General features: G+C 37.2%; 1 protein-coding gene across 4 annotated transcripts in view; it reads left to right on the forward strand.

The window, feature by feature from the left end:
• Positions 1 to 22,443, forward strand: part of USP48 (ubiquitin specific peptidase 48) — a 66,475-nt gene that overhangs the window by 30,207 nt on the left and 13,825 nt on the right. Inside the window, exons 10-21 of one of the 4 annotated variants that reach the window (XM_061184779.1) lie at positions 2,303 to 2,431; positions 3,121 to 3,270; positions 6,773 to 6,970; positions 7,674 to 7,788; positions 8,712 to 8,842; positions 11,536 to 11,607; positions 18,300 to 18,424; positions 18,588 to 18,710; positions 19,003 to 19,064; positions 19,330 to 19,440; positions 20,008 to 20,138; positions 20,482 to 20,588. In XM_061184779.1, coding sequence (XP_061040762.1) covers positions 2,303 to 2,431; positions 3,121 to 3,270; positions 6,773 to 6,970; positions 7,674 to 7,788; positions 8,712 to 8,842; positions 11,536 to 11,607; positions 18,300 to 18,424; positions 18,588 to 18,710; positions 19,003 to 19,064; positions 19,330 to 19,440; positions 20,008 to 20,138; positions 20,482 to 20,588 — 1,454 coding nt within the window. The remainder of the gene's footprint in view (positions 1 to 2,302; positions 2,432 to 3,120; positions 3,271 to 6,772; positions 6,971 to 7,673; positions 7,789 to 8,711; positions 8,843 to 11,535; positions 11,608 to 18,299; positions 18,425 to 18,587; positions 18,711 to 19,002; positions 19,065 to 19,329; positions 19,441 to 20,007; positions 20,139 to 20,481; positions 20,589 to 22,443) is intronic. The other 3 variants (XM_061184780.1, XM_061184781.1, XM_061184782.1) reach the window with 3 other exon arrangements.

Consider the following 22,443-nt stretch of genomic DNA (forward strand, 5'->3'; position numbering starts at 1 on the left):
GTCTGCTGTAAATGATACCTCCTGAAATAGTATTTTTCTAGTATGTAGCTCTCATCATCTCGGTTTTCGTGGGCTACATACCCATTTATTGTCGAATGGAGTGTGCAGTTCTTCCAATAGGAGCCATCTTGGCTGAGGTTCTCATCACTTTCTTACCGTGTCATTTTGGGGTGAGGCTCGGACAATGGGATGCAAAAAGAGAAAAGGATTGGGAATAGGTGTGTGTCTCCTGCCACCCTTCTTTCTTAAAGGATCAGTACCACTTTCCCAAGGTGGAATAGCATGGCAGTTGAGGTTGGCTTTCAAGGAAGGCATGGGGAATCTTGCTGCAGATATCCATGTGGTGGCTATATTCTTGTAATTTGAAGAAGTATTTTCTATTTTTTTATGTATACCATTTTTATTCATCAATTATACCTCAGTAAAGCTTGAAAAGAGAAAGTGGGAGGTGTGCTGGGCTTGCCTGCTCTGAGTAGCGCTCAACCCAGGCTTGATGCTAGAAGTATTTTCTAATTTTAAATCACATTTTAGACATGTAGCAATCTTGCTCCCACTTTACCTAAGTAATACTTAGGCTCTTAACATTTGCTTATATTTTTTCTTATCGTGATATTCTTACTAGGAACAAAATTGACATGTAGCTTTAAATTGTGAATAAAATTCAGCTTTATTTGACTGTTCTTTACTGAGGTTTATTTGATCTGTTTCATTTTAGTGAGAAAATTGTAGGATTAAAAGCATTATTAAGGCTCTCCTGTCTTCTACATATAGGTAGTCCTAAATTTTAAAACAGTTCAATAGAAAGAGACTCTACATGTATGAGGATCCCATTCCATTGTTTTAATGCCTCTCATTATATGCAGCTTACATTGCTCCTTTTATCTATTTTATCAAAAATAGAAAATACTTATTCATTAAATTCCATTAGTCATTCATTACTATATTCTCTTGTGAACGTCTATGAATCATTTTATATTCCGTCTTATACAAATCAATGAACATCTTAAATCTTAATTTTTTAGTTAGAAATGACCAACGTCTTTTCTTTGTATACATGCTCCTGAGGTTTTTAATTCCCTATGACTGTGGTCTTTAAACTTATTTGCTTCTGTAGTCCCTATAAGAATATTGAACAACTTTTGTATTTCATTGCACATTTTAAAATCCAACATTTTTCATTGTAAATTTAAGTAGCTTCAAATAATGTAACTTCTGACAAATTATAAATATTGAAACTTTAAACTGCAGCATTACTGTTGTATCCAAATGAAATTACATAACATATAGATTCCATACATCCACATCATCCTTTTCAGAGTTACATGAACTGACCTTTTTTTATGACAGGATTTTTTTTTTTTAATGTTTCCTTTTTCTCCTGTACTAGTGTTTCCATTACACTGACCCTATAGAATTTCATTCTAATGGAATATACTAAGTTTTCTGTAGCTATAAAGCTCTAAATAGTTAGAAAGCACTTCTGGATTGAGTGTTCTTTTTTTTTTTTTTTTAAATGAAACTATATAATTGATCAAACCAATGTAAGTGTGTTAGAAATTTTTAAAAATTGAACACAGCAAAATTTTACTGTAAACATATCTTTTGGTGAGATAAGACTTTTTTTGTCACAGGTAAGAGGTTATATCTTTCTTTTGTAAAGTGGGAGACAGATGACTGAAAGGAGAGGTGGAAACCATCAGTGAAACCTGAACAATTTTAGAAAAATACATTGTCAATTGAGGATCTGGTAATTGATTTCCTCAGAACTATCCATGACCTCCTACCCATTGGAAGGTTATACTGGGATAATCAGACTCAATTTGAAGATCACCTTCATGTGATATATGTGCCATGTAAAACACTAATGTTTTCCACTTGCTTCTGAATTTATAGAGATTAGTGGCTAATCTTAGCATTTTATTTCATTTTTTTCAGGAACATTCCATTTCTTTGCACAATTAAGTCTGGATTTATTTTTGTAATTTAAGATCAACAGTAAAATTAACTCATAATAGTTTGTGGGTTTTTTTTTTTTTTCCCCTGGTTCAGGTTTGTCATTGTGAAAAATAATACTTTCTTTTCAGCTTTTAAAAATGGAATATGGCAGGCAATGCGGGTTAGTAACTTGTTTAAACATTAAAAAATTTGTCCAGCCTGCTAAATTTTTATTGCCTTTTAATGTATCTTGAGTTTGTATTTTAGGAATTGTTTTCTATGACCCTCCCCCTTCCCCTCCCCTGCAAAAGAATGAATAAACTCTAGGCATTCTAATTTAGTCATCTTTTGATTTCTCTTACCTCAGCAGAACCTTCTAAATCCCAGACACGTAAACCCAAGTGTGGCAAAGGAACTCACTGCTCTCGAAATGCGTACATGTTGGTTTATAGACTACAAACTCAAGAAAAACCCAACACGACTATTCAGGTACCAGGTGAGCAATTTTCCAGGATTACATAAGGCAAATATTTTAGAGTACCGTGCTCAAAGGTCAATGACGAGAACGGATTGCTTTTATCTATTATGGTAGGTTGGTTGCATATGGTAAATGGTGAAAGTGTATATAATCACAGATTTGCTTTAAAGTGGTGAGTTTTTATGATAAAGGAGGCTTTAACAGAACTATTCCACTGACTGCCCCTAAAGAAAAGCAAAAGCAATTTTAAAAAGTTCCTGTGGATTATAAAGATGAATTTAAAGAGCAGTTTGGTTCTGTTTTGTTCAGTTTGTAAAGCAGTTTTGGGTTTTAGCCAGTTATAAATTTTCTAGATTTAATATAAAAAAGGAAGAGCTGCTGCTTGGCTGAAGGCAGTCGTCAGTTGTCATTTTACCTAATACTGTGCTGTGCTCTGTCTGTGGCACCATCTGTTTTGAATGGTGTTTCTGACCCATTTGATGCTTCCAGTTGGCTGATGATGTCATGGAGAATCGGGTAGGGGAACCCCCTGGTATTTATTCCAGGGGCTGTCTTCAGTTTTACTTCTGTCTGCAGGTTGTAGGGAGACCATAGTAGGATGTTGCCACCAAAATCTTAGCCAGTATTTGTTGTAATTTACAAATCAGCATGGTTCTTTGTCTTTGAAAAACAGGATAAAGGTTTTTGTGTCTTTCTGTTCTGAATAGCCTTTCTTCAAGAGCTGGTAGATCGGGATAATTCCAAATTTGAGGAGTGGTGTATTGAAATGGCCGAGATGCGTAAGCAAAGTGTGGATAAAGGAAAAGCAAAGCATGAAGAAGTTAAGGAGCTGTACCAAAGGTTACCTGCTGGAGCTGGTCTGTAAGATATTCTGGGACAGCACTGTTGCCATTAAGTGCCTTGTTTCTTTTATGTTCACAAATGTGTATGAACAAACTTTCCCCTGCCCTTTCTTATTTATAACCCGTTAATGCCAGCTTATGCACTATACAATTACTATGTAAACCAACAGTAACTTAATGTGTAGCATTCCGTATAATTTTCATTATCATGTACTTTTAAAAATGGGAAGCTCTTAATAAATTATGAGGTTTAGGTCAGCACTCTGCATATATAACTCTTGTAGATATTTCTAATTTGTGAGACATTAACTTGTTTTTAAAAGAAAAATCTGATTGGGCTACTATGGAAGCAACTCGCCTAGTCTATTTCCTTGTGTACTTTGTGCCCTAACAGTATTAACAGGCATTCTTTTATATGAGTACTATTTTTATGATACTGTTAGATTATTTTGAAATTTAGTATCAAATATTCTAAGAATAGGAAAGCTTTCTGCTGACCCCTAATTTCTTAAGAATTATCCCACACAGTCCAGCTCATTCCTTTACTGTGTATGTTTATTCAAGTTTATCTAATGCCTCAAAAAGGAAACCTCAACTCCTTAAGGCTGTTAATGCCATTTGTAATAATGTTTTCTGTCATTTCATAGGCAATTCCCCATACCCAACTCCTACTTTAAAAAGAGGCAGTTTTACTAATTTTAGAAAATAAATACTCAAGCATAATTGTACTTGTGGTTTTGTCTTTTTGATATCTCAATTTTCCATTACTGGTATTACTTTAAGCAAAAGATGAATATAAATTGCTACATCTGTAAGAATATCTCTCAAAAGTTCTGTCTAAACTATACCTTAATTTGATTCTGACCTTTCTTTGTAACCTGTTACTCTCACTCTGTTTTAAGGGTTGGGATTATGCTAAAGAATTAGACCGACCTCAGTTTGATTGGAAACAATTTGGAAATGAACATGTAATTCAAATCTCTAAATTTATTCAAAGGAGTTGGTACCTAGAAATTTGTTTTCTGAACCTTATTCATGGTTTCCTGTATTCACTGGACAAAAGAAAGCAACTTACTGGGTCTATAAACTAAAATGCTGTTTTGAATTACTCTTTAAAACTGCATGGTCCAAAGATGTTATGTGTCAAGTTTACACTGTGCTCCTCTTGCCTGTTTTCATTCCGTCTATAAGAACCAGTGCTTGTGTTCTTCGAATATGTATATATGTTATCAATACTCTTACCAATTATGAGCTTTATAATTTTTTCCCATTTATAGTAACCTTATATGGTAGTAAGTCCATGTTTTCCTAAAATATTGTCAGATCTCAAAGCTAATGACCATGGTTTTGTGCTGCCAATCAAAGTCTTGTTATGTTTTTTCTAAATCTTAACCTTTGTGAACATATTAAAAGAAGGGTCATTTATCCTAAAATATAAACCTCACTGGGGACCTGAACCCTTTTGGCCCTTTTTATTTAAGTTGAAATAAATTATCTCTAAATAATCCTAAATTATCTTTAGGTAAGTTTCAAATATTTTTCATGCCATGATCTTTCTAGACTTTATAACTTTCCAAAACAAATTCCTATTCAAAATCCAGGCATTTAAAACTATATATAAATAACTTTGAACCATAGTATACGTTTCCCTTTGGTAAATATTTTAACACTTGCTTTCCCGCTTCGTCAGATGCTGAGATTTTTATACAGTTTGTTTGTTATCCCAACTTAATAGAGTTCTTACTCCTGTTTGTTAGTTGATTATCCATGCCTTTGGCATCACAATAATGGAGAACATCTGTGAGAACCTGCCAGGCGTCTCTCTCTAGTGCAGAAACATCTGTAGTGTAAAAACCTTCCACAAGCAGAATCTACTTTAATTATTGAGACTTGTGCTAGACCCCGATTGTTAGGGAAGCCCTTGGTAGAAATTGATACAGCTCTTTCAAGATTTTTCTAATCTTCATATCTTACATCAATAGCCTTGAGATTACTAAAAGTTTTAACCTATGGGACTCTCCTTGGGAAAAGATTAGATATGCTAAGACTTCTATTTTGCTCTCTGGGATAGGGATCATTCCATACCATTATACATTGTAAAATGCCACAACCATGTTAACCTATGCTGAATCTTAAGGTCTCCACATTTATATATTGTGTGAATATATGATTAACTTTTCTATATCTCTTTTCTTCCAAAAAAGCTCAAAATGCTTCACATATCTTATCTTTTACATTCAACAACATCCCTGTGAGGTAGGTAGAAGGCAGGTATTATTACCTTCATTTTACAAATAAAAGATCTGAAGCATAGAGAGTTCAAGTGACTTGCTCAAGTTCAGTTTCTTGGTGGCAGAACTTGGTCTCAACTTGTAGTCACGAGCTCTTCCTCTGCAGCTGCATCAGAGCTGACCAATCAGTTAGGAGTCTCTCAGTTTATGATGTACAGTTTTAGCACAAATAAGGGATCCAACAGTTCTGGATTTTGTTTTTGTCAAAATTGAAATGTCTTATGCTAAACTTAAAATGGAAGTTAGTTTTTAGACTTGTAAATCTCAGGGAAGTGTAAAATTGGTCAAAATGGGCTTTGAGTTGAATTGTCTATCCCTCAGATCTCATCAGAAGTAGTATCATAATACAAATATATAAATTCAACCTCTGTATGTTTTCTTCTATGTTTTATGCTGGGACTCACTGGAGATCTTTGTAAGTAATCAAAGCTGGCCCTTTATCTTTAATTTTGGCTTTTACGGAACTCTGGGGCTCTGTTTTCCCAAATTAAAACACATTCTGAGGTGTTTGGTTGTACCTTTTAATTTTTGCAACTTCAGAATTGATATATTCCATTCTAGTGCACTTCATCCTAGAAGTTGCTTAAAATAGCTTAATTTCTTGAAATACATAATAATGTAATGAATTGATTGTGATATGGATTTGGATGGGGAAATCAACTACCTTTTAATCAACATCAGTATCATCTTGGGTGAAGAAAAATTCAGTGGTTTAAACGGCCTTGTGGAAGTGCGGTTGTAGCTGATGAGGTTAATTTTTAACTTAGAACCTAGTCAGACTCCTCGTTTTAACTTCCAGTTGTATTATCACACATCGATGACAAGTGTTGATGAAAATCATTATGGGGGTGAGGTTATGTGATTTGCGAGCTGGCCTGGAGTGTGGCTTGTAGTCACCAAGTGTCCTGATCAGAGCTCTGCTGTGCTTATCAAGCAAGACACTTCTCTCTGTGGAAACCTCTTTTGTAGAATGTGGTTAATAATACCAGCCGATCTTATAGGGCACCGTGCAGACTCGTCCCTCCCGTGCACAGCTCCTTGAACTCAGATGAGTGCTAGTTAAACGGAGCTTTGTGCTGTACTCATGAAACGTCTTCCCTGAACAATGATTCTTATGATTCTGCTAACTTTGGAAAGAGTTTGCATTGTCTTGAGGAAAATGAATGTATCGCTTAGTCAAAAAGCTGTAAGAATACATAGGCTCTTTCCCTTGCTTTCTTCCTCAGAGCCCTATGAATTTGTCTCTCTGGAGTGGTTGCAGAAGTGGTTGGATGAATCGACGCCCACCAAGCCTATTGATAATCACGCTTGCCTGTGTTCCCACGACAAGCTTCATCCCGATAAAATATCGATTATGAAGAGAATATCTGAATATGCGGCTGACATTTTCTATAGTAGATATGGAGGGGGACCAAGACTAACTGGTAATTCGAGATGTCTTATCTGCTTAAAAAAGAGTAACGCAATAAGCCTGCATTATATGATCTTTATGATCATTTGACCCAGACTGTGCTTAGACCTCATATTCCTTGCACTTTGCAAAAATGATTTGCTAAATCAAGTAAAAGTTAAGCAGCGTCATACATGGTATATTTATAATGTTAGAAAAGAAACTGCTTATTCAGTTTTGTTGTGTGTTTTTTCTCATAAAACAGACAAAATAGGATACATTTGAGAAAGCCATCTAGTAGTGTTTTGTTATTTTGTACAATACTCTTCAAAGTATTGGTCTGGTTGATACCCACACGAAGGTCTTAAACAATTAACATTACATTTATAGTTGTCAGATATATTGATTACCCTCCCCTCCTTTACAGCCTCCATCATTTGATGGTGGTCTTGCAAAATTTGCATCTAAATCTTGTAAAATGTACTTTCTGGCATAGATAGTTATGGCCTATTATAACACTTTATATCCTATAGTTCTTTCTTTATGCACGATAACACTATTGCTATCTTGATATTTATGTCGCCAAAATAATTTAGGACGTATACCAATTTGCTATATTGTCAAAATTTGTGACTTTGGGTTAAAATTCTTCATTGTTTTATGAAGTGCTGAAAACATTTTCTTAACAGGAAATCTGTATGTGAATACACTCTTCCCTTTCGTTTTCTCTGTCTCAGTGAAAGCCCTGTGTAAGGAATGCGTAGTAGAACGTTGTCGTGTGTTGCGTCTGAAGAACCAACTAAATGAAGATTATAAAACTGTAAATAATCTGCTCAAAGCAACAGTAAAGGGGTATGTTCACAGTGTATATTGTTTGATAAGCTAAAAAACCAAGTAGCTTATTATTTGTGGATAATAGGGACTTGGGATCTTTGAAAGAAAGAAGAGTGATGAGTGGTTGGCCACAGCAGAGTAAATTTTGTGGTGATTGCTGCTGTGGCAAAGATAAAGAGAGCTGAGGCACAGCCCCTGTGGCTATAATCCATCCATTAGAAAGGTGGAAGCAGAGATGTGCATCTGAGGCCTAAAGAAGCCAAGGCAAGGTTCTCGCCTGTGTTCTGACATGGAATTGTGGAATACTTATGTTGGAAAACCATTCTAGCAGGCCTGGGGTGTCCCCTTTAGAGAGGCTGAAGCAAGTTTGTTAACCAAGGGTACCCAGTGGTGCATCCTTGTCAGGAACATCCAGGCTTCTTGGAGTTTGTTGAGCCGCACTCTGTAGAGCACCTCTGGACTCAGGTGGCATTTATGATGTTTGGGTTTAATTTAAGTTGTATATTTCCCAAAGAAATATCAGTCTAGTTCACTGTTTTGGGTCATTCCACAAACAGCCTACTGAGTCCCCTAAATGTGTTTGTGTATATATATGTGAGTGCCTATATGTGCATTTGAAGGGTCAGCTATATGCAGTTTTGAGTAGTAATCAAGTGAAGGAAAGTGGCCAGTTGTTTGGCATGATTGGCATAAATTTAAATGAGGGTTAGGAGGAGCAGGGTAAGATTTAGGATGGAAGCAAAGTATTTTCTATACATGCAATTTAATAGTGAGGAGTAAAAATGGCCAAAATGAGGAAATACGTGAAAAAAAATTGTGTGCACAGCAGCAAATACTGAACATTTTAATTCAGTTTAGTTGTGGCCTTTACAAGGAAAGAAGGGAGAAGGACATTAGGAAATGTTACTTGCATGATTTTACATTCTCTCTCTTCTCCACAGCAGTGATGGATTTTGGGTAGGGAAATCCTCCTTACGCAGTTGGCGCCAGCTAGCTCTTGAACAGCTGGATGAGCAAGATGGCGATGCAGACCAAAGCAGTGGGAAAATGAATGGCAACACCTTGAATAAAGGTAATATTTAAAACCTGTATGTAGATGGTTGTGAATCATACCACAAAATTGTAAGCATTTGTTTGTAGTAAAATTGTTTTGATTCCCATCCACGTAATTTCTAAGACAATTTTTTTTGAAGCCTAAAGCTCTCAAAAATGTCTCAGAACAAATAAAAAGACTTATAAGCTATTGAAAGTGAGCAAGGGCGCGAGGGCTCAACAGCTCACGAGAGGCATTCCTTACGGCATAAGGCATTCCTTATGACCTGCTTTGGGCTTAGGGTCTCTCTAGTTAATCCCAAGCAAAATTACTTTTAATTTTGCTCCAGCTAAAATTTTTAAGAAAGGCAAGTCTGCTGCAAATTGCATAGTATGTTGTTAGCTCAGTACATTTTGGTTATAGATTATTAGCCACGCCAACAGGCTGACTTCGTCAAGTTAAATGTGTTTGAACTTCTGCATTTTTCATCCAGGAGAAAAAGCAGGTTTTGAATAGCTTTTTACTTATAAATTCTTCTGAGTTTTCTGAAGCGATGCTTTTAAATTGGAAATTATATTAATGTAAGTCAACCACTCAATTCAATTTTGTAATCAGTATTTTATAAGATTATGGGAAATTAAAGCATTAAAACCTTTTAGATTTAAAATAGAAATCAGTAGTTTGATCAGTTTACTAATTCAGATATAATTAATGATCCATAAGCAATTATTTCACTTAATTTTATCTCCAAATATTAGTACTTACATATATATATTTTATTATTTTAATATTCTTAACCTTTTTACTGAAATATTCTGTATTTTCTGCATTTGAACATTTGTATCATTTTATTTGGTGTGGATCTTCCCATATCACTGCTTTATTTTTGAGAATGTAAAAACACCAGAGCCATTAATAATTTTAAACTGTGATTTTTTTTTTTTTAAACATTTTCAAATTTGAAGAGTGTTTTTTTCTTTTGGCTAAAGTATTTTGTTGTGCTGTGTACTTCATGAACGTAACATTTGTTTCAATTTTATTCTATCATTTAAAAAAGATATTTTAAATATAGCCAATATATTATAATAGCTATATATGGAATATAATCTTTACAAATTGTGAATCACTATGTTGTATACCTGAAACTTATTTAATATTGTACATCAACCACCTCACTAAAAAGAAAGATTAAAAACATACTTTTAGTGTGACATGTGACCCAGTATGTTAAATATTTTGTGCTCTTTTAAGCCTCTTTACGTATCAGTGGCCCTTTTTTTTTTTTAAACTGAAGTATAGTTGACTTACAATGTGTTAATTACAGCAAAGTGACTAAGTTATACATATATATATTCTCTTCCATTATGGTTTATCCCAGTATATTGACTATAGTTCCCTGTGCTCTGCAGCAGGACCTTGTTGTTTATCTGTTCTGTATATACCAGTTTGCATCTGCTCACCCCAAAGTCCCAGTGCATGCCACCACCGCCACCCCAACCACCAGTCTGTTCTCTATGTCCCCGATTCTGTTTCTGTTTCATAGATAGGTTGATTTGTGTCATATTTTAGATTCCAGCAACCCTTCATTTTAAGGAAAGTTGGATGCCATAATAGAAAATGCCTTGATGTCCTAGCTTAAAAATATTTTTCATGTTGCTTTCAGAGTAAAATGCTCCTCTTCTCCCCCTTCCTCCATTCAAAGATTTTAAAAGCTTGAAGCAGAGTAGAAGTAACAAAGTAAAACCTGAAAGCCTTTCCACCAGGTATAATCACTGTAAATAGTGGCTTTTTTATAATGGTGCTTGTTATTGGCACAGTTGTGCATCGTCCTTTACCAAAACAGTTTTTAAAAATTTAGCAGCTACATTTCATTGTATGAATATATATTTATTTAACCTATTTCCGTTTTTTACAATTAGTATGTAAGCACAGATGCAGTAAATGTGTCCTTGTACCTACTTCTTTGCCTAATTTTCACATTGTGTGACAGAGAGAGAGACACAGAGAAACAGGCAGGAGACAGAGTTATCTGGTCATGTCTTTCCTTTGCCCATTTCTCTGCTTGAGCTTTTTAATGATTAGTAAATATTCTTTATGTATATTAAGTGTATTAAAAGTCTGTTATGTGCTTAAGCTGGAAAATCCATGAGTAACTATTCTAATCTCCTGCTACTTAGGACTTTTATTTGATCCTGTTCACTGGTATACACAAGTACAAACTGGCAAGTGTCACAGTGTAGACAAGTAGGAAAAGCAGATATTGAAAGAGAACTGTTAATAGGAAAAGGAAAGTTTTAATTATATATGTTTGACATGAAATGGTAAATCCTTATTTCATTAGCCTTCTAAAGTTTTCTGTTCTTCCCTAAAGAGTCGATGGGTGAAAGTGACATGACATGTAGATGATTATCCTGGTTTATGACACAGTATTCTGAATACCATGACTAGAATTAATGGAAGGATATGTAAAATGTTTTTCAGTTTGAAAAAAATGCATGTTTTCTTGCATAACCCCAATCTTTAAAAAACAAAACTGCCATTCAGAAATTTTTCTTTCCTTTAAGGGAAAGAAATGAAACACTTCTTAGCAGGACTGTGTCGAATCACTTGGGTCTAATTTTTAAAATGTTTTAAAGTTTTCTGTGTTTGAAATTGTGTAGAGTAGTATCTTTGCTACTTTGAAATTTAAATACAACAGTAGAAGAGTTATTATCTGTATTTCTTTTGATTAGATGAATCAAAGGAAGAAAGAAAAGAGGAGGAGGAAGAATTAAATTTTAATGAAGACATTCTGTGCCCACATGGTAAGCTAGATAATGTAAAACTTCTGTTGTTAGCCTTACTTTAGCATATCATATATATTTTGTTAAATATTTTACACTCAAGAGCTCAGGCCCTAATATGGCAGCCTTGGTAGAGCAACTGGTTTTCTAAACTGTTCATGATCCTAATGTTTCTATTCTCTTGCCCTTTTCAACTGTTAGCTTCTACTGCCTACTTTCAAGCCAATGCCTCTCACACTTTTCCCTCTCTCCTCGCAAAAAAAGTTTAAAATAATAGAATTTCCCCATATTTTAGCGAAGAAACTTATTGTCACTTGTCACATTGAAGGGTTTTCTGAGCTTGAAGGAGAAGAATTTCAGTTATTTCCCATTTATGTGTCTGTGTCTTTGTCCAAATTTGAACACTTTGAAAACAGCTTTTGTATATTCTTCTTCTTAGGGCTATTTCTGGTTTAGTTTCTTAGCTACTGTGTACTATATATTCTTAATAATAATTTCTAAATCCTTATTAATCCTGAATATTTGTTTATGAATTTATTTGGTTTTAGTGAGTGCTCATTTGAAATAACTTTTTTTTTGAGAGGGACTCCTTATATATGACACATGGTTTGCCATTCTGTCAGCCCTCTGAAAGCCAAAAAGGTGTCTACTTCTCAAAGTCTTTTACTGTATAAGTTCCCCAATCACTCTTTTTTTTTTTTTTTTTTTTCCCTAACTCCACCCTGAGAAAAATTGGACCCAGAGAAGCTGGGATGTCAGTGATGAATCTGTTGACACGTTTGCATTTCTTGTTGTGTGCTAATGTATTGCTGATACTCAGAATTCTTTTTTTTTTAAATTGAAGTATAGTTAATTACTATGTTGTAGTAGTTTCATGTGTACAGCAAACTGATTCAGTTATACATATATGTATTCTTTTTCAGATTCTTTTCCATTATAGATTATTATAAGATATTGAGTGTAGTTCCCTGTGCTATACAGTAGGTCCTTGTTGTTTGTCTATTTTATATATAGTAGTGTATATCTGCTAATCCCAAACTCCTAATTTATTCCCCCTCCACCATCCCCTTAGGTAACCATAAGTTTGTTTTCTGTCTGTGAGTCTATTTCTGTTTTGTAAATAAGTTCATTTGTATAATTTTTTTTTAGATTCCGTATGTGAGTGATATCATGGTATTTGTCTCTGACTTCACTTAATATAATAATCTCTAGGTCTATTCATGTTGCTGCAGATGGCGTTATTTCATTCTTTTTTATGGCTGAGCCTAATACTCAAACTTCTTGTTGGTCCCAATAAATTCCTTATTTTAGTTCTTACTTCATTGCCTCGTTATGAACCCATACATGATGCCTCACCCTTTCCCTCATTCACACCAGTGTGGCGCGGCACGCGGGATCTTAGTTCCTCGACCAGGGATCAAACCTGCGCCCCTTGCAGTGGAAGCACAGACTCTTAACCACTGGACTGCCAAGGAAGTCCCCACACCAGTGGTTTTTTATGAAGAAGAATCCTTGGTGATGCTAGTGACAGTAGTTGTCACTTGAGTTGTATTTGTATGCCTATCTTTCTGGACACCATCTCACTGCATTTTACTAGCTGAGTGGCATTCTCATTTACTGACTACACAACTAGGAAGTGGGGGTGAAGGGTCATCCTGGGATGTGGATTTTTTTTTTTTTTTAAACATTTGTAGCGTAGATGTGCACATAGCATAAGTGCCTTCATTTTGAGAGTTGAGGAACCTGTAGTAAAATGCTAAGTTTTCATGCTTGGTGCTGCTTAGCAGAGTGAAACAGTGCCAGAACTCAGATTGTCTTCCTCCTTCGCTCACTGACATTTGCTGTCAGCCCACCTCTCTCATCTTGTCATTTTAGTTTTACAGTTTTGACTAGAAAGCATGGCAGAGCTGAAAGTGATTTCAGGACTTATGCTGCTCTCCTCAGCTTGTCAGAAATGGTATATGAGCTATTTTTTTTAGATCTTCTAGCTTGATCTGCAGCTCAGTGGCATTTTGTTGCTGTACCTTGTTATCTTGCATTTAAAAAGCATAGTTCTCAACTCTTGCTTTTGCGGACGTCACCTGTCAGTGTACCATGTACACAGGTGCAGGATACGGGACTTCACTTAAAACCTACCCCACTCTTTAGGTTTATATTAAAACTTGTTCCTGAGATGTCGTAATGGTCGTCATAGCAAACAGATGATAGACATTTATCAAATGTTTACCTTGTGCCTAGTAGTTTTCTGAGTGTATAGATATTAACTCATTTAATCTATACAACAACCCTGAAAGGTCAGTATTACTATTGTACCGATTGTACTGATGAGTAAGTAAACTGAGGCAGAGGTGAGAGTCGTTTGCTAAAGGATACCACAATTAATGCATAGGTTTCTCCTAGTTATATAATTGTCTGAAATTCTTTTTCTTTGAAAATTTGAAGGACTTACTGTATCTTTCAATGTACCATTAGTCCAGAGCCCTTCTTAGGCAGTTTTTGTCCCTTCCACTTTTGGTAGCTTGTTAAGATCTCTGTCCACAGCATCGTGACACCTCACCCTGTGCAGGTCCTAATTCATTTATTGCTCGGGGGGTTCTGTGGAAGCCATGCACATGTGTGAGGGCAGGGGACCGCCAGCTTCCCTGTTTGGGTGTCCTGGCTGGGCCATTTCACTGGAGAATTCTCACTTTGATTATCCCTTCTTGGGCTGCTCAGATTTCTCCATAAGGATCTTTCATTCTCCTGCCTGGAAAATGCAGAGCTGGCTGTCACTTCCAGGGCTGTAGAGAGGAGGGCTTGGGAGTCTCTGCATTCTGTATGGAAACATTCACTTATCCGCATCTCAGCGCACTACCTCTTATCTCGGCTTTGTGTCCCCCAGTGCGGAGGCCTTAGGTTTTATATCATCAGAGAAGCTTGTGTTGTCTTTTGTGGATAGCGGGGGCAGGTATCTGTAGGGTGTATAGAAGGGCAACTCAGAATTTTAACTGCCTCTTAGATAGTCTTTTAGTCCGTTCTCTTCTGGGTACCCCTAATTCCTGGATTTGTGGGGCCAGTTCTGTAGTGTAGTAAATCGGGTTACTTCTTTTGTCAGTTTAGAATTCATTTTTCTTGTCTTATCCATCCATCTTTAAGCTTCTAAAATATTTGTTTCTGTTGTCCCATCTGTTTTCTTTTATCCATCATGATTTTGTATCTTTAAAAAAGGTCCCCTTTCTGTGGTTTAATGGTGTTTCAGGAGGAACTGGAAGTAAATGCAGTTTTAAAACATCATTTTTATCTGAAGTCCGTGTTTGCATTTTTATACTCTAAAGCCTGTGTATATTTATCACGGATTTTGTGTGAATTAATAATGGATTATATATTCCATTGTATGATTTGCTACTATCAGAGTTTAGCATTTACTGCAGATACTCCTTATCCATCAGGCTTTCTTATCCATTTCATTTTATATTCATTTAATGGTTAACCTTCCTTAACTTACCTTGTTTATTATACCTGTTTACTAAGCAGCTGAGCAGTTTTTTAATTTATATTTTTACAAGTTCTTTGGATATTCTGTGCCCCCAAAGTATTAGAGTTTGAACTAGATTTTGTCGGGGAGGGGACTTATCCAGAATCTAAACTCATTGTTAACTAGATTTCTATTTTTACCAGAAGATCTTTGGGGATTAGGTTATCGACTTATGTTTGGTGAATTCAATCTCTCATGACTAGTTTGATCTTGTATTGGGAGATGTTGCTTACAAAATGAATTTAGTTTATTGGCTTTCTCTTAAGATTTAAGAAGCAATGTTATATATTTCAGGATACAAGTCTAATTTCTAAAAATTCATCTGTCACAAATAAAAGTTCATTGTTGTGAGGTCGAACTATTCAGATACATTAAATCATGGTAGTTATTAAAATGATGTGAAACTAAATTTAGAAACATGACTAGGGGTAGAGTAGAGGACTTTCTATTTAATACTGACTTGCAGTATTTAATACTGACCGCAGTATTTAATTTCTGACTGCAGTGAAGTGACTTATTAAAATACATTGCTGATTTTAGAAATAAACTTGCGTTCTTTTCTAATTACCTGAGTAATGCACATCCTACAATACAGCCAGTCATAAAGTAAAAGCACCCTTACATCAAAACAAGAGGCAGTGTATCCAGAGAGTCTGTGGAATCCTGTTTAAAATATGTGTTTGTGTATTTGCATTATTATTATTATTATTTTTTTTTTTTTTTAGAATTTTTATTTATTTATTGTTGGCTGTGTTGGGTCTTCGTTTCTGTGCGAGGGCTTTCTCTAGTTGCGGCAAGTGGGGGCCACTCTTCATCGCGGTGCGCGGGCCTCTCACTATCGCGGCCTCTCTTGTTGCGGAGCACAGGCTCCAGACGTGCAGGCTCAGTAGTTGTGGCGCACGGGCCTAGTTGCTCCGCGGCATGTGGGATCTCCCCAGACCAGGGCTCGAGCCCGTGTCCCCTGCATTGGCAGGCAGATTCTCAACCACTGCGCCACCAGGGAAGCCCTGTATTTGCATTATTGTTTCCTACATTCTCTCTCCCTTTCTGAACCAGATTGGGTTATAACATACGTATACAGAGGAACGGTCCCATTAAAAAAAAGGAAACCACTTAAAAAGTATAATTGCCCTGGAGTTCTTTCTTTCTTTCTTTTTTTAAAATTTATTTATTTTTGGCTGTGTTGGGTCTTCGTTGCTGCGCGCGGGCTTTCTCTAGTTGCGGCGAGTGGGAGCCACTCTTCGATGGGGTGCACAGGCTTCTCATTGTGGTGGCTTCTCTTGTTGCGGAGAAAGGGCTCGTGACATGCGGGCTCTAGAGCGCAGGCTCAGTAGTTGTGGCGCACGGGGTTAGTTGCTCCGCAGCATGTGGGATCTTCCCGGACCAGGGCTTGAACCCGTGTCCCCTGCCTTGGCAGGCGGATTCTTAACCACTGTGCCACCAGGGAAGTCCCTTGGAGTTCTTTCTAAATCAGTTATAGAAGTCTACTGTAATCTTTTTTATGGCTGCATTATATTTCACCATAAAGGTGTACTAGATTGGAGCCTGATAATCCAGTTAACCTTTAAAAAAAATAATAAGTTCCCTAATGGTGTCTGAGGATAGCATTTTATTTTTTAAAGGATTTTTTTAAAAAATTATTTATTTATTTATTTTTGGCTGCATTGGATCTTCGTTGCTGCGTGTAGGTTTTCTCTAGTTGCAGCAAGTGGGGCTACTCTTTGTTGCGGTGCGCGGGCTTCTCATTGCGGTGGCTTCTCTTGTTGCGGAGCACGGGCCCTAGGCACTCAGGCTTCAGTAGTTTTGGCACGCGGGCTTAGTTGCTCCGTGGCATGTGGGAACTTCCCGGACCAGGGCTTGAACCCGTGTCCCATGCATTGGCAGGCAGATTCTTAACCACTGCGCCACCAGGGAAGCCCCAGGATAGCATTTTAAAGTAAGTTTTCATAACCTCAGAGGAAATTTGTTAACAGCCTACTCAGAAATAAAGTTAATTTTTACATTGTGATCTGTTTTCTCTGGTAATAAGTATATTAAAGCAAAGTAATCATTTCTTAGGATTAGTCAAAGCTCAATAAGAGGTGACGGATGGAAGTTAAGAAGATGCATTTTGAGGCATTAGAAATTATGGGGTTTAGATGAGAGATATCTGGTTTCATATCCTAGCTCCGTTATCCACCAATTGTGGTGACCCTGGGTGTATTAATTTCTCTGATTCTTGGTTTATTTATTGTTATAAAACACATAAAGCAAAGAATCATGATACTGCATTTAGAAAGCCCCTGGCTTTTTCACTCATATAAACATGTAAGTATCTTGCCAATGGGGGTAGAAACACATTTTCCTTTGGTAACTTAGAGATGGTTTTCTGGGTAAAGAACCATATAGGTACATATATGCAGTTCACTAATTATCTGTTGGGAACAGCTGAAGCAATAGAAACTGGAACCACAAACACAGTGAGGGGTTGAGTGGGGAGAAAGGCCCTGAAATGCCGGAAGTATCAGTCAACCGAGGAGGGGCTGCTGAGATTGAGGGTCACTGCCATCTGGGCGTTCTGTGATCTTCGGAGGAAATGAAGGGTGGTGGTGACTAGCACTCTGCTTATTCTCTTCTAGGATTTTTAAAGATCCACGGGGTTCAGGGTGTTTGCAGTAGTAATAGCAAACCAACTGGGTATTGACTGGAGATGGTTTTACGATTGAACAGTAGATTGCTTTACTATTTAAGCGTGAGTCTCACACAACTTTGAAAACAGCATTTCAATTCTGGATGAATTTAGTAAAGTAATAAGGTAAAACGGAGAAAATACGTTCTGCAGGAAATTGTGGCATTTGAATGTGGGCGGAGATGAAATACAGACGAAATACTGTTAAACAACCCCTGGGGTGGCACAGGGACACCAGGATCCCTGGAAGCCCTTTTAGTGCTTCCTTCACTGGTAGGAAGAAAGACCTAGATTAAGGACAAAGGAATGGCTGGCTTCTTTAGAATTAGATGAAATTAAAAATTTAGAGACTTTGAAACTAAGGAAAGAGAGAGAGAACTACAGTACTTTAGAACAGAAGGAAAAGAGGCCCTACAAATTTGTCTTAAGTTTAAGAAATATAAAATAGATTTTTGGAAGGTATATATTGATTTTTTTTTTTTTTTAACCTTTTCTCTCTACTCCGGCCCCCCCCCCCCTTTTTTGACTTAGGGGAGTTATGCATATCTGAAAATGAAAGAAGGCTTGTTTCTAAAGAGGCTTGGAGCAAACTGCAGCAGTACTTCCCAAAGGCTCCCGAGTTTCCAAGTTACAAAGAATGCTGTTCACAGTGCAAGGTGCTGCACGCTCTCCTGACATCTGTGGAAATTATAATGCCACCTCCCTGGATTGACTTCCCAGGAGAATTGACATTGCACTCTTGGTAGGGGTTAGGGAGGAGGCAGGTCCTGTGCTGTCAGCAGGAGATGGTTGATTGCTTCCTGCTTCATTCTCTTTCAGATTTTAGAAAGAGAAGGAGAAGAAAATGAAGCCTTGCATAAGATGATTGCAAATGAGCAAAAGACTTCTCTTCCAAATTTGTTCCAGGACAAAAACAGACCGTGTCTCAGTAACTGGCCAGAGGTATAATGATTCCCACAAAGGATAGAATTCATCTCACCTTTGTAAGACCCTTGCCAAATTCCTGATGAACAGTGGTTTCAGAACAACTGAGAGCTTCTCTAATTCTCATTTGTATAGTTTTCTTATCCGGGGGATTTTACTCTTACTTCTGGTTGCTTGGTAGAGGGCTGTATTTCCATTTTATTTATGAAGCTTGAAAGAGGAAAACCACAGTATATGGAGACATTTTCCCTATAGGATTTAGGTTAAGAATGCAGTGAATTAATGGATACTTTCATTTTTTCTATTCTAGGACACGGATGTCCTCTACATTGTGTCACAGTTCTTTGTAGAAGAATGGCGAAAATTTGTTAGGTATGTACCAAAAATTTTCTACTTCCTTTTTTATTGTTGATTTTAGTATTTTTAAGAATTCATGGATCCTGATCGTAGTACCTTACTTTTACTAGCATATACTGAAAGTTTTATTTTCTAATAATTTAAATGAATAATCCTTAGGAACACATTAATTACCATCATTAAAATATCTCTCTAATTTTAAAATAATCATCTTAAAAAAATCTTCTCTTTAGTCATGCAGTAGTGAAGTATATTGATCCTCCTTGTTTCATTTGAGTAGGAAACCTACAAGGTGTAGTCCTGTGTCATCGGTTGGAAACAGTGCTCTTCTGTGTCCTCACGGGGGACTCATGTTTACATTTGCTTCCATGACCAAAGAAGATTCTAAACTGTGAGTTTCTTCTCTTCATGTGATTTTTTTTTTTCTTCTAGTGATTAATAGAACGTGTTTAGGAAATTTCTCGTCTGACATAAAGAGTCTGTTTTAAGAATCTGTTGAATTGTGGGGTTATTTCCTCTGGTATTCTCTGCTAGGTGGAGCACTTGCCTTTTTAAAAAAAAAAAAAAAGACTGCTTCTCCGTAAAAATCAAGAGGCTGCCTGAGGCTACCTTGCTCTTGTTTCTCCCTTCTCCTTCCTGGAGCCCTGCTTTCTCCTTCCAAGCCGCTGGTACCCAGGACAGTGTCTCTAGGTTACATCATATAGTATTTATCCCTCTGTAGCTAACTTCTTTACTCATCTTCGGTTTTTGAGGTTTAGCCATGTTGATCCATGTATTGATAACTTCAGTCCATTTTGTTTTACTGCTGTTGTAAAATTTTTTGGTATGAAAAACCTACTATTCCTTGTTGTATCTTTTCCTTCTTAATTTATTTGTATTAAATATTGGTTTTGATAATTTTGGTTTAGAGATGGACTATGTCCTTGTGTCTTAAAGCATGTTGTGTTTTTTTGCACAGTATAGCTCTCATATGGCCCAGTGAGTGGCAAATGATACAAAAGCTCTTTGTCGTGGATCATGTAATTAAAATCATGAGAACTGAAGGAGGAGATGCAAACCCTTCAGAAACACAGTATATTTCTGAGCCTAGTAAGTTTTCATATTGCTCTTGCTTTATGTAGTTAAAAGTTGGCATTTTAAGGGGGAAGGAAAGAGTATGTCAATATTGTATTTTCTACTTAAAGATCATGTGGTGGTCCAAACTATATTCTGCAGATGGGAAGTATCGTATAATTACCTCATTATTTGTATGTTTGTCGACAGTAAATGGATTTGCTTATTTGCATACAATAGAATACAACGGTTAACAGAAAATATGAGTAATATTTTGATGAATACACTCTGGTAACTTTGATATGTTCTTTTAGATCTTTCATTCTTTGACAGTAATTCCTCAACCACTGCTATTTTATCCTCTTTTTTTTTTTTAAAGAACTCTGTCCTGAATGTAGAGAAGGGTTATTGTGTCAACAGCAGAGGGACCTGCGTGAATACACTCAAGCCACCATCTACGTCCATAAAGTCGTGGATAATAAGAAGGTACCAGTCCTTCTTGTGGCTGTGCCTAGTAATGATCAAGCTTGCCTTTTGACTTGCTGTTGGATTTTCACTGAGGATGGCCTAGGGTTGCCTTATTTTTTTTTTTTTTGATGGGAGGGGATGGTGCAGGCGGAGCCATTGGACTAGAATTGAAAAGGAATAGTTGTGTGATTTATGTGAATCTAGTCAGTTATTAATCGAAACACAAATATTGATTGAGTGTCAGCTGTGTGCTAGGAATGGTCTTGGTGCTGGGGATACAGGTGGTGCAGAAGACAGAGAGGTTACCTACTGTCAAGAATATTTGTACCAGGCTTCCCTGGTGGCACAGTGGTTGGGAATCCGCCTGCCAATGCAGGGGACACGGGTTCGAGCCCTGGCCCGGGAGGATCCTGCATGCTGTGGAGCAGCTAGGCCCGTGCACCACAACTACTGAGCCCGTGTGCCACAACTGCTGAAGCCCACGCACCTGGTGCCCATGCTCCACAACAAGAGAAGTCACCGCAATGAGAAGCCCGCGCACTGCAACAAAGAGCAACCCCCGCTCGCCGCAACTAGAGAGAAAAACCCACATGCAGCAATGAAGACCCAACACAGCCACAAAAAAAAAAAAGAATATTTGTACCTAGTGAGGTAGATCAAGAATAAGCCCATAAATTCACAAGATAATTTCAGACAAGAACAAGTATTTTGAAGGAAATCTAGCAGAGTAAAGCGAGAGACGGATAGAGGCGGAGGTGCATTGTTAGATAGGGCATGGGTAGGAAAGGTGCGTCAGAGGAGGAGTTGTTTTACCTGAGCATTAACTGTCAGAGAGTCAGCCTGTGATGTGTAGTCCAGGCAAAACCATAAGCCTAATGTGCTCAAGCAACAGAGTAAGTTTTATCTAGAGCAGCTCTGCCCAATGGAACTTTCTGCAGTGATGGAGATGTTCTGTATCTACACCGTAGCCATTAGCCGCATTTGACTGTGGAGCACTTGAAATGTGGCTAGGGTGACTTGAGGAACTGAGTTTTTAATTCATTTTAATTTAAATAGCTATGTGTCACCTCTGGCTACCATAGTGGACAGCACTGGTCTAGAGAGAAGTTTCTTCCAAGGAGGGAAAGTGATAGGTGATGAGGGATCAAATTTTATCGGCCTTTATACATCATACCAAGGATGTGGGATCTTATTCTAAGCGTAGATGTAAGCCACTGGAGTTTCAAGGGAGGTCATGGTGTGATCTCATTTACGCTTTCAAAAAGTCACCCTGGCCATTGTGTTTGGAGTTGGTAAGGGCATAACGGAAAGAAGGACGGCCAGTTTAGAGCCTCTTGCATTTTTTTATCTAAAGAGTAGGTGAAGTAGACAGATTGGGGTATAATTTGGGAGCAGGGGTGTTTTTGGAGCATTTTCACTATATTAGGAATGGCTCTTAGGTAGATCCTGACCCACATCTCTGGACATCTCATTAATTTGATTCCAAGGTTTTGGGAATTAAAGACAAAATAGAATGTGTTTTATTTGATGATAGTTACCAAACACATTATTTTAGAAAGGTAACTTACAAATTATGCTCTAATGGTGTAGGGTCTTGCTTCACAAGTTGAATTAAGGCCTCATTTCCTAATTTGCTGAGAAAATGAAGTTGAGTGAAAGTGTCTCAATTTTTCCCCTAGAATTTTCTTTTTTAATTTTATTTATTTATTTATTTATTTTTGGCTGTGTTGGGTCTTCGTTTCTGTGCGAGGGCTTTCTCTAGTTGCGGCAAGTGGGGACCGCTCTTCATCGCGGTGCGTGGGCCTCTCACTGTCGCGGCCTCTCTTGTTGTGGAGCACGGGCTCCAGACGTGCAGGCTCAGTAGTTGTGGCTC

This window comes from Eubalaena glacialis, chromosome 3 (genome assembly GCF_028564815.1).
Source record: "Eubalaena glacialis isolate mEubGla1 chromosome 3, mEubGla1.1.hap2.+ XY, whole genome shotgun sequence".
Classification (NCBI taxonomy): domain Eukaryota; kingdom Metazoa; phylum Chordata; class Mammalia; order Artiodactyla; family Balaenidae; genus Eubalaena; species Eubalaena glacialis.